General features: G+C 37.2%; 1 protein-coding gene across 8 annotated transcripts in view; it reads right to left on the reverse strand.

Moving 5' to 3' along the window:
- The window catches only part of LOC134742897 (2-oxoglutarate dehydrogenase complex component E1), a 60,593-nt gene that overhangs the window by 23,588 nt on the left and 17,124 nt on the right, over positions 1 to 19,881 (reverse strand). For 3 of the 8 annotated variants that reach the window (XR_010127977.1, XM_063676087.1, XM_063676086.1), the window contains exons 4-10: positions 19,336 to 19,486; positions 18,954 to 19,021; positions 14,011 to 14,143; positions 4,206 to 4,284; positions 2,083 to 2,259; positions 814 to 901; positions 626 to 686 (exon numbers count right to left, since the gene is read on the reverse strand). Coding sequence is in view for 7 of the 8 variants with exons in the window: in XM_063676087.1 (XP_063532157.1) it covers positions 626 to 686; positions 814 to 901; positions 2,083 to 2,259; positions 4,206 to 4,284; positions 14,011 to 14,143; positions 18,954 to 19,021; positions 19,336 to 19,486 (757 nt within the window). In the remaining variant the exon portion in view is untranslated. Of the gene's footprint in view, positions 1 to 625; positions 687 to 752; positions 902 to 2,082; positions 2,260 to 4,205; positions 4,285 to 9,977; positions 10,081 to 14,010; positions 14,144 to 16,927; positions 17,046 to 18,953; positions 19,022 to 19,335; positions 19,487 to 19,881 lie in introns of all 8 variants that reach the window. The other 5 variants (XM_063676092.1, XM_063676090.1, XM_063676091.1 and 2 more) reach the window with 3 other exon arrangements.

The raw sequence follows: 19,881 nt of genomic DNA on the forward strand, positions 1-19,881 counted from the left end.
ATATTACGAGTACAAGGGCAGCGCAAACAATGAAAATATATTATACAATCCTACACACGTTTAACCTGGAAAAAAGGTCTATAATATTGTTGCTGTTGGTACGTAAAGAGTACAAGATGAGTAATGGCATTGTAGCGACCTGCAGACCCTGCAGTAGCTAACATTATATTAATCCTATAAATGGGAAAATACCCCCAGCATAAGCTAAAATTAACTCAAAATTATTCTGTATCAATTGTCCATACCCGGATCAGGGATCGAAAAGCGGTGACCACATTACTCACACACATCAATGACCTGCTGCTTAGCAAGAATGAGGATCTCTCAGCCCTCTACGCCGAAGACCACCTCAAGTTCATGTACTCACCTCTGTGCGGCATCCCCTTGATGATGGATTCCACGCCAAGCTTGATGGACACGTCTATGACCTGCTTCATAGCAGGAATGAGGATCTCGCAACCCTCGAGACCGAAGACCACTTCATGTTCATGTACTCACCTCTGTGCGGCATGCCCATGACGATGGATTCCACGTCAAGCTTCGTGGAAACGTCTATGACCTGCTTCATAGCCGGGATGACTCGCAACCCTCAAGACCGAAGACCACTTCTAGTTCATGTAGTCACCTCTGTGCGGCATGCCCATGATGATGGATTCCACGCCAAGCTTCGTGGACACGTCTATGACCTGCTCCATAGCCGGGACGACTCGCAACCCTCAAGACCGAAGGCCACTACTAGTTCATGAACTCACCTCTGTGCGGCATGCCCATGATGATGGATTCCACGCCAAGCTTCGTGGACATATCAATGACCTGCTTCATAGCAGGAATGAGGATCTCGCAGCCCTCGAGACCGAAGCGCTTCTCTGAAGACCACTTCTTCGCGAGGAAGTTCTCGAATCTGTAACCAGATTTGGCATTAATAATTTTTCCATTTAAAACTAGCTTAATACTGAGCTAAGCAAGCCAATGATTAGGCAAAGAGTGGTGCCATTTCGGTGGAAGTTCCGTAACACTTGGAGGGTAAGAATGACCTTTTAATAATAATAGACGCGTGACGTTCATAGTTGACAAAACTAAAATGCAGGCAATATTTAGTAGATGAATGTGACAATCTTGACACATTGGCGTCAGCCGTACGACTTACTCAATATAGGTTTTTTTTTAAATACTACGTCGGTGGCAAACAAGCATACGGCCCGCCTTATGTTAAGCAGTCTCCGTAGCCTATGTACGCCTGCAACTCCAGAGGAGTTACATGCGCGTTGCCGACCCTAACACTCCTCTCCCTCGTTGAGCTCTAGGTTCCGGAACCTATATTTGATGGCTCACGATCGAGCGCCGGGTGACATCCACCTCCCTTTAGTTACATCCATGGAGGGTAAGCTGTACAGATATCGACCGCTTACCCAATCATTGGTTCCTTTAACTTTATTTTATGGCAGATATGGTAAATTTCCTACAAACATAGGGGCCAATGATGACCATACCGCGGTTTGACGGGTGCAATTTGGTTCGACGTTTGACGTATAAAAAGTGCGAGAACAAGTTAAACTTACTAAGTCAATGTCGATAAAAGTAAGACATGTTGTTTAATTATTATAATCCTTATTAAAATAAATGCTATATCAATAGCATAACACTTGATTCGATATTTTATTGATAACTAGCACTGGTACGTTATTGTCATCGTAAAACCGGGCTATACCCATGACAGTACTTTAAAAGGTCCATCATTTGGTTTTGGATTGGGTGCCCATAGTATAAGTTCTGCTTAGTTTGGGGCTAGGTCGATCTGTGTTGTCCCCAAATATCTAAAAAACCAATATGACTTGGAACTCCGGTAGCCGTTTAAGAAGTGTAATGGTCTTACGGTAGATGTCGCTAGGGCCTCCCTATAAGGCCCATATGGTGGAAATATTCGCTGTGTTAGGTGATGTCTTGTTACCTCAGATGGCAGAGCACTGGGCTAGCGATCCAGCGGCTGTGAGTTCAAGTCTCACCCGAGAAAGTATTTTTTTCCACTTTCAGACGTTTCTAATTGATACAAAATTAGTTTATTTATTTAACTGATATAGTTACCCGGCAGATCGAGTAAGGCGTGCGAGGATGAGTCTCTTCTGGTCGTTGCTCATTTTGGTGACATCCGGGGGTTCCATGCGTTGCCTGATCCAGTTGCATTGCTCCAGGGAGTTGATGAACATGAACTCTATTCCGATGTTGTTGCAGTACGCTTGCTCGAGGCGGTACAGGATTTCCCTAGGCAAATATAATACACGTATATAAGTACAACAGCAAAATTACCTAAGCAGGCTAGTTGTCCAAAATAATCTGGACACGCTCTTATTTTCTTTACGACAAAATTGTGTTTAGATCATTTAGAACGTCTCGCCCGCTGATTATACTAAGGGAAATAGAGCAAGTTCGTTCTTTGTTGAGTGCTTTTTAGTACAGTCGCCATCAGATATATCGAAGCGGCCGAGCTGCTCAAAAATATCTGAGCCCGCACTCTAACGCCTTGATAATAAAGGCGTTTTCAGATATTTGTGAGCACCTTGGCCGCTCCGATATATCTGATGGCGACTGTACCTAAGATTAAGCTGTAACCGCGAAATGTTGAGCAAATTTAAGCAGATTATCATTATGGCTGTGGTGTTATGATATAATTCATGCGTATAAAAAGATTATCTGCACTGACGTTATATCTAGATTACACTCACAATAAAGAGGTACATGGGTAGAGAAAATTGATACAAATCTGTCTGTATTTTGATTAATGTTTTTTTTTTATTGTTCAGAAGGAAGCAATAATACGTCGGGAGACCATAGTCAAGTTCTGTAAGGCACAGCGTCTGCGTTGGGCGTGCCACCGAGAAAGAATGCCGGATTCAAGGGCGACTAAAATAATAACTAAGTGGAACCCAAAAGCCAAAAAAGTGGATAGACTGCGAGGAAGAGGATTTTTGCAAAATGGGAAAGTACATAAATTGGAGGAAGGAGGCAAAGGACGGGAGCAAATGGAAAAGCACTGTAGAGGAGGCCAAGGCCCACAAAGGGTTGTAGCGCCACAGGAAGTAAGAAGTTATTGTTCAGAACACATACAGTCATACATAAAAGTATTGTGTTTAATGCACATTAACAGTTTGAATGAGCAGTAATCCGCATTAAATCAGTCGTACAGCCAGTTAAGATTGCTGAATGGAGCTGTTGGAACTGCAATACGCCCACACAGACAAATGCAAATTATGTAATAACAGCAACACTCACTAATCTTGTGTTCGCAATACGGTTTATGTGGACGATGGTATACCTATATGTCGGCGGCCGATTGTAAAATCACGCAATCATGAAACTCCAAGGCATATCGTCGACCAGTCTGGCCTAGTGGGTAGTTTACCCTGCCTGTGAAGCCGATGGTCCTGGATTCGAATCCCGGTAAGGGCATTTATTTGTGTGATGAGCACAGATATTTGTTCCCGAGTCATGGGTGTTTTCTATGTATTTAAGTATTTATATATTATACTGAGTACCCATAACACAAGCCTCCTTGGGCTTACCGTGGGACTTGGTCAATCTGTGTAAGAATGTCCTATAATATTTATTTATTTATTTATTTATATCGTGAAACGTGAAAATCATTGTCTCGTTCCCTGAGTCGACGGAGCTCCGCTACTCGGAGCAAGAGCCCCCAAGAGAACCCGAAATAAGAATTTCTGGACAGTTTGCCCTTCGGGCATCTGAAGCAACCTAACTTACCTATCCTACCTATCTATTGGTTTAATGTGTCGGCCGCCGACATATTACACAACGTACGATGCATATGACCTTACTCGGCGGTCATACAAACTAGAAGTTATTTTTTCATAATCCGTCGTCAACACAAGTACCTATTCTTAGAAGGGTGACGTTTGTCGTTTTTTGCTTCAACTTCAACGCCAAAGACGATGGTTTTCATTAATTCTATGCAATGTTTTAATGCTTTTGCCGGTTTGAATTTGAAAAATGCGGACCACTACTACATACATAATATATATGAATGCACATACATTTTGAAAAATATAGTACTGTATAGTTTAAAAATGTATTAACACTGACATTTCACAACATTTGAAAAATACTAATGGGAAACTTGTATGAAAAAGAGCCTTTGGCGAGCAGTGAGACATTACAAGCTAGTTCTGTTAATACTAATAAATTCGCAATACCTGAGGGGAAGTGCCTTCTCCTTTTCTCCGATAAAAGTGGTAGAGGGCAGTTTGAACACCCTGTCCATGTCAGCTTCATCTAAAAAGACATGTGCTAATAAGAGAAGGAACATCTGTTTCGCTGCCAGACACTCATAAACATGTACACACGATGATACCGTACCCCAGTTTATAAGGCGTAAACGCTTAGTCTGACAGAAGTAAGCGAAGTAGCAGTAAGACATTGCGTTTCCTAAAGTAAGGACTTTAACCACGAAGAAAAGCAATATAATTATGCGCGTGCGATAGAGATAGGATATCTATGGTGGCTTAATGTATGAAATTTTTCGTGCTTAGCGTCCTTACTTTATTATTTAATATTGAATTTTCTCGCACATATCCTCGTTACCTCCTCGATTTCTAGTGGATCGGTTTAAATTGTATTCATGTTTAATGACTGTGTCTGCATGCCAAAGTACATAACCTCATGGGTTAACTTTTATTAGTTATGTTATACATAAACATCAGATAGGGTGAAAACAACAGCACTAGGTACGTAAACATTTAACTTGAAATAAAAAACACAGGTAAAAATCATTGAGGTACTTGTAATTATGCTCTTTTAACTCCATCTGATCTTATAATTTTAACTACCTTCTATAAGGAATTAATGCCAGAATCGAAGTTAAAAGTAGTCTCACACTCAGTAAGAATATAGATGACATTTTGATGCAATTATCAAGACTACTTGTCTTGTAAACTTACTTCTCGTACAAATGTATTAAAACTACTATTAGCATCGAATATACAACACATATAAAAGAAAGCATAGCAAGACAAGCAAATGTGTAGTGACATATAAGTCTCATATCCCTTTACTAGCGATCCCTAATGGTATAATATCAACATCACGATATAGTTTGACACCTCGTATTGGTAAATCACGAATCACGGAATTTCGTGCATGAATGAGAGGTAAAAAAATGTATACAGTGACTTGATAATGTTATCAAATAAAAACTAGTATTAAAGACGAATTTCAAAATGTCCAAAACGCATACATATGGAACAATTCATTTGAGAATTCAGAACAAGGAAACCACAACGATTAATTTAAATTCAGTTTATATGAAGGTTAATGTAAGTATGTACATAAAATCATAAGAAATAAATAAACAATAGAACATAATATATTGCTCGGAACTTGCAATTTATGATTAACATTTAGTGACAACATTTATTTTGTTGTTATAAAGTGTATTCGCTTTAAAATATCCATAACATACGAGGTAATTTTAATCCTTAGCCATATCCTGCAAGGTGAAAGCGAAATTCATACTTCCACTATGGTCCTAATAAATCACGAAAAAATGTTGGCTAACCCATAGAAAAAATTGTTATCAAATCAGACAAAATTTCGTGATTACAGTTACTCCCATATTAAAAGGTGTTTAGTATGACCTACATAATCACCTAGCACAATATGGCTATCGATAAAGGTTGGAAAAAAACACCCTGTATGGGTACATTAGGAAAAGGCTAGACCAATCATGTATAGATATTTTAAGCATCTTGCTCGCTCCGATCTCCGTACCATTGACAGTGAATGGAGTGATAAATATAGCCAGAGTAATAGTTGAGTCGCGGCCAATTTTCACAAGTCTTATGTAATGAGTACCGAATAGTACTGAATGATTACGCCTTGTTTGTTTGATCAGAGTCCAAGACGAGCCAGCGTGATATTTATAAGCAGTACTTCTTTCTTATCTGTGATAGACTGACGAATATTTCATATTTACCTGTTTTCGTTATACAAAAAAATATAGTAAATTTTTTTGAACAATTGTTTTATAGAAATAGTAGTTTATGTGACTGCTACATAATGAAAGGCATTAAAATACGAGTGTGGATTTAAGATACGAACGAAGTGAGTTTCTTAAAAGGATCGCACGAGTGTTTTAATGCCTAATTATGTACAGTTACAAACACTACTTTATCTACACACATATTATAAATGTTCTATGATATATTCACTAATAACCTCATATTTCAGCCGACATGGGGCATTGTTGCTCTCTGGCGGAACTCGCAGATTTAAGAGGTGGTCTATAAAATATCTTTACTGCTCAAGTTACACGAAATTTTTGCTTTAAGTTTGTTTAAAAACAACAAAACTAATTAATTTTATACTTAAAACTAATTAAAACACAAATTGTACGTCAAATGGCGGTAATTGAAAACTTTTTTCACGCAAGTCACGCATCCGTAGTTTTTTTTTTTAATTCAAAGACAAACGAATGAAGTCCCTATTCTCATGTCACTGACTTAGTGGATTTGTCTTATAGGCTGTAGCCTAAGACAAATTCGTGCTTCGAATTTGACAGCTGGTGTAGATGGCGCTGTACTGATGGCTCAGTATATTATACGGTACGAAACGACATCAATTTATCTGTCAAAAACAGAAACACGATTTTTTCTTACACTTTACATCTCTTAATCCATAATCAGTAAAACTTCTTTGACGATGACGTTTATCGCTATGTTGGCACATTGACGTGTGTCCTATTGTGCGTGTGTCACTACTGAGCGTTACTTAAATTACGAAAGAAAAAAAATCTGAGTTACCCTCTAATCGCGCCTAAAGAAGTTTTACTTCAAAAAAATCGCGGTTGTTTAGCAAGTATGCTTTGAAAACTAAAATTATGAAGATGACTAAAAAGTAACGGTTTTGTTACCAACATGCGTATGATTTTATTAATGGTGGCATTTCACAAATTCACATGCCTTTATTTGTTATCCCTCTTCTTTCTCTAAGTCGAAGAGATAAATGCAACACAAGTGTTGTGAAGTAACCTTACATACATCATGCACAAAAATATATGTATTAAAATAATAGGTGGACTTACAATAGAAGCATACGCACTATATGTCTATATACGTGCGTGATATGACACAGCAAACAATTATTGATTGTAAAGTCTAACAATTACGCGCGTAGAATTTGAGAGCAGAACGAGATGGCACGGTACGGCTCCTTACATTATGCAGTAACTCTGGTTTGACATTTGACAGTGACCACAAAACATACGGCGAAGTACTGTTTCGGCTGTCAAACCAGGCCCAATGACAATCTACCGTACATTAATAGCAAAGATGTATTGATGCTACGGACTGTCTTTTGTCCTTACTTATCGATCGACCCGGAATAATACAGAAAATTGTCAGTCTCGGGTGTCAGTTGTCAGCGTGGTGAACCTGAGGGCACGTTTTTTTAAGCTGCAGTGAGTTCAGATCCTTCGAACACAGCTCGCTAAGAACTGAGCGGATATAATTGTTATTGAATTGTTACTTTTAGTTACATTAACTAAAAAAAAGTATTTCATAAAAAAAAGTAATCAATGAGTTCGATCAAAAATCAAATTAAGCGTTTTTAGAAGCAATTTTCATGAGAGGCCGTGAGTTCAAGTCTCACCCAAGGCAGTAATTTTTCCACTTTTAAATTTATTCTAAGCTTAATAGCATCGATCGCAGACGTTTCTGCTTGTTAAAAATTAATTTTCATGTTAATAGTTTTTGTGTAAAAATAGTTACAACTTTTTAATCATGCGTCTTAGACCAGTGTTCGTGATTTTTTGCTATCGAGCGATAGTTGTTTAACCTTTTGGACGCCGATGACGGATATATCGGCACAGCAGGTCCAACGCCAAAGACGGATTAATCGGTCAAAGACCAAAGAGCAACGTAGACCTAAGTGCATGTGAATAAATTGTAAATTTTTGATTTTATATTATTGTATTTTATTTGATTTTTGACATTGTTTTATGACTTTCTGACATTAGATTAACTAGGAAGCCCTAGTATTATATACAACATTGACATTTCATACTTAAATTTTAAATTACTTCAATTCGGAATTTGACTTTTATTTATAAATTTTATTTCTTTTTGTTCACATTATTGGTTTGTATGATTATCTTATATTTTATTTTGTTGCTTATTATAATTTTTGTTTACATTTGACGATCTTTTTGTGAATTTGTGATATTTTTAAGTGAAAATAACATGTAATTTACCGTATTATGATATAAAAAACCGGACAAGAGCGAGTTGGACTCTCCCACCGAGGGTTCCGTACAAATTTAACATATTTTATTTTTATTTTTTACCAATTTACAGTTTTGAGATTTTTCCTTGTACTTGTAGTGTAAAACCCTATAAATATACCTCCACGCGTTCCCGAGATAATAGGTCTTGACAAACAGACAGACGGACGGCCGGACAACAAAGTGATCCTATAAGGGTGCCGTTTTTTCCTTTTGAGGTACGGAACTTTAAAAAGCGCTACGTTTTTTAAAAAACTCTCTTTGCTGAACGCACTGCACCTAGTGCACCTTACTTAAACTTTACCTGTGTACAATCAATAATTATTTGCGCGTTGCGTGCGAGCCGAGGACCGAGCCGTGCTGCTACAGTTATGGCGCCCGAAAATAAATTACGAACAGAAATAAAATCATAATAAAAAGCTAATGCAATTAAATTGAACATTTGCACCGCAGTTGATTCGCTTCTGTTCATAAGTTATTACTGGGAATCGGGCGAACACGGGAGATGTCAAATTTGATTCGACCAATTAGTTATCATTTGAGTTATTTTAATTGTATTAGAATTTTATTTTTATTTCTAGGCAAATAAGAATGAAAAAAAAAAAACCATCATAACCAGTTTGTTTTAATATTTTTTTGACATTTAATACAGATAAAAGTAAAAATATAGTAAAAATAAAGATGAGTACCACTTTGCTGAAACGTGGTAAGAAAAAGCAAAGAAAACAAGACAATGAGTGAATACGTGAGTGAAACCGCTAAGTTAGTTAAGACAATGAGTGGTGTTACAAGAACATTCAATTTCCACCGAGTCGCAATATTATTACAAAGATTAGGTAAATAGATAAGCTTCAAAAAAATTTTTGTGAACGAAAATAAAAGCAACTTCAATTAGGGAGTAATAACATAAAAAAAAATCTGGTATCACTGTAGAAATGTATATATATATATATACAGTGGTTTTGACGTATAAAGCTATTGTTCCATTAGAAATATTTTTATGGTAAATGCATCTGACAATCTGATCTAACCAAATTTGACATAAGTAATCTCCGTCCGACCCCCATCCAGCCATAACTTCATGCTACCACAATCAGGGATTCCAATTTTAAAATCAGTTTTATTTTTTATATTGGGTATGACACGATAGCTCACTTGGTGCAAGTAGCAAGGTATCATAACAATAACAAATTGGGGCACAAAAAAAGTCCACTTTGTCGGGGATGTGACGCGTATCATATGGCAGCTACCTTAATAACCTACAGAAATCTGTATTATATACAGGCATCGTAAACTGCGAGCGAAATCCATTAAAGTACTAGGGTTTTCATACGTCTAACTGGTTGTCATACGTCAATTAAATGGATTTCGCTCGCAGTTTACGATGCCGGATTATATACCATTGAATTTAATTTAAAGCTAAGTTATCAAACGTTATCATCATGCCAAATATCGGCTTCTTAGCTTTATCAGATGACTTAATAAAATAACGTCACGTACCCGACATTTTCTGGGCTATAAACCGCGAAAAAGTTCGCAAATTGCGGGCATCTTTCTCTTCTACTCCAATTAAGGCGTAATTAGAGTGACAGAGAAACATGCGCGCAATTTGTAAACTTCGATGTTCGCAATAGGCCCTCTCATGTCCCATTTGAGATTTTAAAACGAGAATCTGTCTCAGGGTTCTTACCGAACCGGTAACTGTTGTGTATGGTCTCCCTCGGATTTTTACCGTCCAGGGCGGCGTTCGATATTTCCAACGGGTCGAGATTCGCTATATGATGTCCTCGGATCTGTCGTTTGGTTCTGCTTTTAGTATGCGAATGTACAACTGCATGTGCGTTAAGTAAATAAGAAGAAAAAGCTTAAAGAAAGGTAACATATATAGATGACTTTACGGCTGAAAATAGTCAGTTTAACATCGTGGGTAAAAAAAATAGAAGTGATCAGTAACCACTTATTTTAGTTCGGTAACTGAGATTTCGACTATGCATAACCGAAATCAAACACATTTTGAATAGTAACTACTGCTCATCTAAAGTAAAATATGCATATATTCCGAGCATTTCAGTTACTTTTTGTTTAGAATTGAAAATATTGATAACACAACAAGTTTATTATGAAGTCTGTTATCAGCTTATCAATATAGGTATGTATTATGATCCTCTTAATTATTTTTAACGATGTATTATCAATTATGACCATGACAACAATATCAATCTATATCAAAATGAATAGTAAACTTGTTAAGGCAATGCAAAACTGACTCACGGTTCGTAAACATATACAAATAAACAATGTTATTATACAATCAAACAGTAATTAACGAAAGTTAATTAAGTAAAAGCGTTTATGACATAAAATTAGTTGACACTAACGATAACGTGCACGTAAACACTGGCTTTTATTACTTTTTAATGAGGACTTTACACACGTACAGGAAATATACCTACTTAATAATTGAACACACTCATATGTTAAAAAGTTAGTGACATCTTAGACAGTGTTGTGTATTTATTGTTTCTATTTACTGTTTCCTAACGAAAAAAGATATGTAGGGATACGGAATACGCACTACTTATCCTAAAAGGTGTATTCGAGTTATTCCGAATCACTTCCGAAAGTCAGGTAATTCAAAAAATGGATTGATTTTATGGATTAAGGGCGGCCGCTAGCGCGGTTGCACGGACGGAGCCGATGAGCGGGTTTACGAAAAATTGTATGAGCAACGCTAACTGGCGCGGAAGCGTGCGACGGATTTTACCTACAATGGCACCCGCGTGCGTGCGCCCGCTCCGTGCACCCGCGCCCGCTTCGTGCACCCACGTCAACTAGCGGACGCCCCAATGAGTGATTTTCAGAATTACTCCACGGTCGGCAGTGATTCCTTATACACCTTAACTTTAAAACCATTGTTATTGGATCTATATACGGTGACTGCTGTAGTTATTGGCCACTACATAGTAATTGACCACTCCTAACAAATCTGAAAGAAACAAGCCAATATAAGTCTTATTATTGTCTTCGGTTACCGAGATAGTTACTCATGAAATAAAACTATGAAAACGGATTATATCGTGTATATTGAATTTATACTACATCCCGACGTTTCGAAACAGCGTTCGTGGTCAACGGTATGTAGTATAAATTCAATATACGCGATATAATCCGTTTTCATAGTTTTATTTCATAAGTCTTATTGTTAAGAGTGGCCAATTAATATGAAGTGGCTAATAACTATAGCAGTCAGCCAGTCACCCTAGGTATATATTATTAAGCAAAAACGCTCTCAAAAAATATTTTGCCTAATCATATATGTGTATATCCAGTTTTATTTCTAGTAAAGGAATATGACTGCGTGCGGGTGAGGTTAGTAGCGAAAATACGCAATAACCTAATTTTATGTAGATTTATATCATTAGTTTAAGCCTCAGCCGTGGATTAGTAATAGATTGACCGAATATTTCAATAAGCTAGTCTCATACGTGTATAAACTATATTTCAAAATAACGCATATTCCCCATTTCGTCAATATAAATAATAGTTTGTTAAAGCTAGTAAAATGACTAATAACCAAGCGCCGTATATAGAAACATATTATAGTGTAGATAATAAAATAGAATAAGTATAATAGTTGACGATACGTATAGAAAACGATTTGCATAGAAAGCATATAAAAAGAAAGCAATTTTTATAAAACTACCGCTACTTATAGAATGCCCTTCAAATAAAACTCCTTATATTTTCTTTTAACATAATTAACTATAATTTTCGTGTTTTACGTAATAATCAATAGCCTAAAAGTATTAGGCCTAAGGTTTTTTTAAATGGTCCCAAAAACGAAATAGATGAATCTCGGTTTCTCTAAACAATGTTAAAATGATAATTAATGTGAATTAAAACCAAATCATGATTTATTTTAGAAAAACTGTATGTAATGTAAATCAAAGTATAACAGACTTCCTAGCGAAGTATTTATAACCAGATCGGCAGTGATAATCCCAAATTTTATTGCAAAATGACGTGTGTCAATCGTGATGTTATATTATAAATGAAATTCACAAAATAAATGAATAACGACCAACCGATAAAACACGGAATAATATAGTTAACAATGTATTAACCGCAAGAACCCTTACTTACTACGCTTTGTGTTCAAAAATGCAAGTGCCGAAGCGAGACCCTACACCATGTTACGAATCGCCTATTGAAAGTCAGAGGGATGTATCGACCGAAAGTATTTGAAATAGCTTTTAATAGGTATAATATAATATAACTCAAAAATATTATTAAATAAATATGCCTATAAGATATACATGCAAATCGCGCCGCTTCGCCCCGCGTCGCGTTCGCAACGAGATCGCTGACGTAGGACACTTCTATGGGTTTCAAAGGATTGATTTAGCCGCGTCGCACCGCTTCGCTTCGCGTTCGCGCGTCGTGCGCCTACGTAAGACGCTACGTAAATGTTCGCGTCAAAAAATATACTTATTTTTAATCCCTGTGCCATACTATAAAACGTGTTAGTTTTATAGTATGGCACATCTAAAGTAATCTCAAAGAAGCATTCACACAAACACAACCAAAATTCGGTACAGTCGCCATCAGATATATCGGAGCGGCCAAGGTGCTCAAAAATATCCAAACGAGCACTTTAACAAAAGAAGCTACCGGGCGTATTCTGATTTTAATACCGGGATTTGAATTAGTCAGTCTCAAAAGTCACAGATCACATCCATAACTATTCCAGATCTAATTCATAACCTGTTATTAAAATCAGAATACCCCTGAATATATCCGTATGTTCAGATATTTGTGAACACCTCGGCCGCTCCGATGTGTCTGATGGCGTCTGTTATTTAGCCGTTTTTGTGTGCGTTACGTCGAAAAGACTATTTTTTACGCGAGGTCTCATGCGAACTGAATGCATCAATATTGTATACAATTTATATATGCAGTACCGTTCCGTCACCGATAGAATATAACCCACAACCAGTAAAGGTATCATTCTGAGTTCGACCGCAGGCCTCAGTTGATTTGACTTCAGTGAAAACATAAATTGACTGCAGTACTCTTTTTTTACATGAATTAAAAACTATTTTAACCACATTTTTTCGTAAAGCAAATTCCAGTTTTTTTTTCTGACACGACACGAATAACTGCAGTCGAGCGCGGAACAACACTAAGGTTTAATTCCAATTCCAACCGCAAGCAGCATCTGTATGCTTCGCCGTAATTTAAACTGACCCCTAATGATTGAGGTACAATATTAAATTCAAAGTGACGTGTCGCTAAAAATTAAGCATTTTACCTATACCTTTACGGTTCAATTTAGATTGCGGCGGAGCGTACCGCTACAGTCGCCGTCAGATATATAGAAGCGGCTAAGGCGTTTAAAAATATCTGAACAAATTATCTTTAATCAAGTGCATGTTTAGATATTTTGTTCGCTCCGATATATCTGATCACGACTGTACAAGCGTTCGTAATTGAAATGACACCTATAAATTTACATTGACGAAAGGCCGACATCCCAATAACTGCCAACGGCGATCATAAAACCCCACACTAGCGTCTTTTGAGCGTCGGAGCCTAGTCAGCGCTATGGATAATAGTGACGCTGCGCAGTTATACCAACGCTGCGTCGAGCAGCAGCCATAGAGTTGACTAGACGCCAACGCTAGGGAGACGCTAGTGTGAGGTGGCCCTAAGACATATCATACCGAATCGAACGTGTTGCCTAACCACCGCCTCGCTAGCGAAGCCGCGTAGGCCTCCGTGCCACTCCGTGCTCTCCACGGGGTCCCCCGTGGATATGCCCAGTGGGTCTAGGCGCGCCACCAGATGGCCTCGGGACTAACCAGACAAAGATGTTTTAAAGGTGGCGTTTGGAGGTGCAATAGGCTAGTGTCCTGGTCAAATCGGCTAATGGACATTAACACTTTTAGGTACCCATCAGTGTAACTTATCCTTGTAAGGCCCACTATACAAAATTTTCCTATTTTTAATTTGAACCTTGTAGTATAGTAAATTGAGATGATTTTCGTTCGTTTGAGAATGCAATGAGACAAAAGAAATGCTACTTTATTTGGTTTATGAAAGGTTCTAAGGAACACGAATAATATAGAAAAAAAAGATTAATAACAAAAACCTTGATAAACGGTAGTTACTAGTTTTTGCTGTTAAAAGCGCAAAGAACAAAGTTTATAATTACAAAAATTAAAAAAAAAAAGTAGCCTATTGCCAAAAAAAGGAGCATTACGCTTGCGATGAGTCGTATATTAACGACGTTCAGTCGCACAATCCTAAAATAACGCAGCATGTCGCCCAAACAATTGAAATTGATTTGCACTAACATAAAAAGTTGTGTGTAAAATTATATTACTGTCGCGCCCGGCCTCGTCTACAGGAATAGAATGTGATACTTGATTCCTGACCTACACTGCACAAACTAAGGAATTCTACAATTACATAATATATTATCACGACATCTATAAAAACTATTTGAGACTAGCAATTGTTTAACGGTAGTAACGTTAGTCGAAAAGAAAAATCTTTAGTTTAAAAAATGAAATGTTAATTACTTAGTCGGATGAAGAATACGATTACGTTAATGACTCTACATACCGATTGAAATTAATTTTGTCATGTAATTTAATTGATTTCGGTAGACCGTTTAGTTATGCAAGAAGGTTAAAAAAAACGTTACATGTCTACCGAGATCGCAACTCTACATCCACAAAACGGTAGCAAACACTCGGTAAAATTTAGATGAATTTTGAATTCAGCACAGGCCCGATGCAGCAACATATAAAAATGCCAATGAAACGTACAAACCGGCTCCGACTTCCATAAACATTGATACACTAAGCTGTTTTAGGCTGCCTTTCGACTGTGGTGGAGATAAGCGGAGATGAGAGCAGACGTCAATAAATCAATAGCATTGATTGTAATCCAGCAGAGTAGAGAACAGATGTGGATTACAACCAATATTATTGTTCGATTCCCGCGCGTCTCCTCTCATCTCCGCCTCAGTGAAAAGGCAGCCTTGTATCCCAGATACTAAAATAACAGTTCGATTAGCCAATTTACTACACAATCATCGTGATTTTGTATCAATTTTGTCCTAAAATGACAGGTCGGTCGGACAAATTGCAATCGAAATCGAACAACCCAGTTTAGTATCTGGGATTTAGATACAAGGTTTTATCTATCATCTCATACAAGCTGTCAACACTACTCAAATTGCGCAAATCGCTATTTCAACAATAAGTCGGAGTCCGTTCGTAGAACCGAGTGATCGCTCCCAATTGTATGATCCTTTAAAGTGAACATCGCTCTTTGCAAGTCTAAATACATGCACATGATTTTGGATTCCATATAAGAGTGAAGCATTTCCATTTTATTGCATTTTACGCCTCATGATACGCCTTTTTGTTAATTTATCTGTAGATAAGTATTGCTATTTATCGCTAGATATGACACTTAAATTTGCATCATGAATAAAAGGAACACGTGATGAAATTGTGATTCACGTAACTTATTCATGAAGTCTCTTTAAAAAAAGGCGTGGCATGATCAAGTAATTTTGAGATTTCTATGTTGCGTAGCTACTTCTGATGTTGTGCGTAAGACATGGAACACATTTATAGATTTAAACGATGTTGACTTTGAGAATCACACAGATAAAGGCATGATATCGTCGCCAACTGCAGATCCTTACAGACTTTTAACAATCTGACGCCATGATAAAACAATGATCCAAATTCAGTTCTTGTTTTGCCGAAAAACTATCGATTAAATAGAACGTTCAGTTGAATTTAATTAGATCTAGTATTGCCTGAAATAGCAAGTGTTTTGTGTTTTCATAATTGTTAAAAATGGGTTCCCCTCATCTTCCAGAATGTTATTTGTCAGAAATACACTTCGCATAACACGTATCGCAGAAAACTTTGAGTCCAATGATACTTTCGCATAAATATATACTTGCCATAATAGTCATTACGCATAATATTCATTTGGCAGAATTTTCTAAGTGGGTTAGGTTAGGGTTTTCTGCCAAATAATATTATGCAAAAAGAAATTCTGCAAAGTAATATTATGCGAAAAGCAGTATGCGAAAGGTAATTCTGCCAAGTAACATTATGCAATACAAAAATATGTCAAAAAAAACTTTCTGCAACACAATAGGGAACCGGTAAGTAAATTAATTATGTAACAATGCCAAAAAAATACTGTTTAAGAGAAAACGCATTTAGATCTAACTAATGAAAAATTCAACTTAACTGTATATTCAATCAACAACCAAAGTTTTTGGGCAAAACAATAGGCCCAATACAACTACAATATCCTTATTTTTTAAATCGGCGTTTAATTCGACGTCAGAAGGTTAAACACTGCAGTCGACATCGGAATCGCACCTTAAGGCCCTTTCTGACTTGACAGCAAGGAATCGATGCATCAGTACCGCTTCCTGTAAGGTACAGCCCGCCTTATCGTGAAGAAATACCGAGTCCCATTATCATCACAAACTGTCCATTCGTAAACCTTATTACAAGTAGATAAGTTCTACCAATAGTCAGTTAAGTGTTGCTGTGATTCCCGCACAAGTCAGAAGGGCTCACGGATGTGAATTCGTACCGAAGTTGAAATATTTCCGCATGATGAGCTCGGAGCGCAGCGCGCGCATGCCCAGCGCGGGCAGGTCGCCCGTGGTGATCCCGAGCGGGTCCATGTCGGCTGCCAGGTGCCCGCGCGCCTGATTATGCCCAGACACGAGTTTCAGACATATTACGGCACCAATCATGGGGCATTTAAGAGATAATTTTGAATATTTTTTTAAATTTCAGCGATAGCTGTAAAATTTCTACCGCTTTGTGCATTAAAAGTTGAATGTCCTATTCGTATTTTATATTTTGGTTTGGAGTTTTAACATAAATAACAAGTTTGTTTTTTTTCAGTCATGAGCAGTATGGCGCCATTTATTTTAAAACAAACAAAAATTCTTGTAACGGTAAACATAAGCAGCACTATTACTCTTGTTTATGGTGAAATGTTGCTAGTGTTTAAAAATTGATGTTAAATACTTATTTCACGTCTCATTATTGGTGACACACCCATTATAGGGGTGTTTGCTATATTTGCTTTACAATTTTCAAAGTTTCAGGCGAAATACGACGAGATTGTTTTTCACGCGACTAATAAAAGTAAGCTATAGCTCGGAAACCCAGTACCTACGCATAACCTACATACAACCTACATGGTATGTTATTCCATTTTTCATTTTGGCTAATCCACTTAACAAACACATTATTTAATTTGAATATAACCCTGCATACCCGACTATATGAAAATGGTAATTTTTTAAGGTGAAATTTATAAAAAATTACAATTTTTTTTTTTTCAAATTAAACAGTAGTTTTTTTTTATTTTATTCGAGTCTTCGAAACTCCTACTTAATAAATCGACTAGTTCGTATAAATAGTTAAGTGGAAGATCTTCTTTTAGATTTAATCTTACTTAATACTCCCTATCTTTGTGGAAGCACGAAAGATCGATTACCTAAAATATCCCAAAACTAGATCCATTTCTACCAACTTCCACATTTTCTAAAAATACTCTGAGACGCGTTTATTAGGGAACTGCCATTTTTGGCAATTGATGAAACCAGCGGACGCAGCATGGTTCCATTTTTATCGCCTGTCACTATGCCCGTCACTTTCGCACTTTACATACTTTTTAGAACGTGACAAGCATGGTGACAAGCGATAAAATGCTACCGCCGCAGATTGACAATGCGTATGACATCCATATTAGTCGTATCATAGTCAAGAAATACAAAAACGCAAAATGTAGGTAATGCTTACTTTGAAAACTTATATACGCCATATAATACGCTAAGCTTTGTTTTTAATAGAAAATAGAAATAATGATATAAAACAGATAAACATACGAAAGAGAAAGTGGTACGATATGGCCACATCTCAGCCTGATACTGGCGACTTCTTCCGATGAGACCATCAGGTGAAACAATCACGGCAGGTAAAACAAAAGAAATGTGGAAAATAAAAGAATAGACAGAAATTTAATAAACTTAACGATTGCTTGTGATTGGTCAATCTTAGTAGATTGACCAATATTAATAGTATTGGGTAGTCCCAATCTGTCATATCCAGTCCAGACAGATCGTACAATCTAACTGCCATTTTAGTATCATATAAAAAGTTTAAAATGGTTATTCCTCTTTGGCCTGACACCGCGGGCGTAGAGCGTATAGGAGTCGCAAACATGTGTTTTAATTTTATATAGTATGCCTAATAATAAAGACTAATTCATTTCGTTTTTGTATTTCTTTAACTATGTTCGTTCCCAATTCCTATGTGACTCGTTTAGGGAGATTCGAAAAAACTAAATTTGTCAATGATCTACTTTCATTATCGAATCATAAAGTACATAACTAACATACACCGGCCCTATATCCCTATGGTTTAAAGTTTTTTTCTTCTTTAGGTACTATGAGTGTGTATCAGTGAGTATTTCCACATTTAATAGGGGCATTAGCTAGGGTAACCACAGGGGTGGATCTGGGTCTAAACAAAATGTGCAAACCATAATAAAACTTAAGTATGCGTAATAGTAATAAGGTTGTATATGGAACATATTTCACCTGGTAACTCCTGATGATTGCCTGGACAGCCAGATGGTCGTCGATAATCTTTTCGTTAATTGGGGAACCTGCGAGAAACAAGATAGGTTTCAATTTAACAAGCCATTTTTGCATAGTTCCATCCAGAATAGTTCAAATAGATCAGATCACTTCATAACCCATATTATGTTGGTAAATATATTCCCACTGTGACCGTCTCTTGAACATGCGGTTCCTGAACACATCATAGATAGTTTAAAATATGTGTAGATAGAGCAGTGTATAGGCATTAAAGTGAGAGCCTTATATGAAACTCACTACGCTCGTTTCATAAACCCACACTCGTATTTTAATGCCTTTCATTATTCAATGCAGTTACATAAACTACTATAATGCAACTTACCAGCAGATATGGAAGGCATGCCGCCGGACGCAGGCACTAGGGCACTGAGGGGCATCTCGTTTTTGTTGTAGGGCGCCAAGTTGGGTGGTGAAGTGTAGGCGGCGCCCGGGGCTGCGCCCGCGGTTGCGTTGCGGAAAAACGCGTCCCAGGACTGTGGAAAAGATTAATAGTTAGATCATCTATGGGGAAATATGACTAATGGGGCAATCAATTTTCTTTTACAAACTAACGCCCTTATTCATAAAATTTGGCAACCTCTTACAAACCTCTGTTGAATTTTGTCTCTTTCTAACAAACAGAAATTACAAAATAACGGACAGGGACAAACGATTATCAACGGTTTGTTAGTTTTGACAAACGTTTATGAATAATGCCATAAGTTAATATTTGCAACCGTTTACAAATTACATGTTACCCGTGAGCGCTTACAATTGTCATTGTGAAGTTTGGCAAAGCTTAAGAATACCTGTTAGCGCTTACTATTGTCATTGTGAAGTTTGTCAAAGCTTAAGAATACCCGTGAGCGCTTACAAAATAGGTAATTCG

This window comes from Cydia strobilella, chromosome 7 (genome assembly GCF_947568885.1).
Source record: "Cydia strobilella chromosome 7, ilCydStro3.1, whole genome shotgun sequence".
Classification (NCBI taxonomy): domain Eukaryota; kingdom Metazoa; phylum Arthropoda; class Insecta; order Lepidoptera; family Tortricidae; genus Cydia; species Cydia strobilella.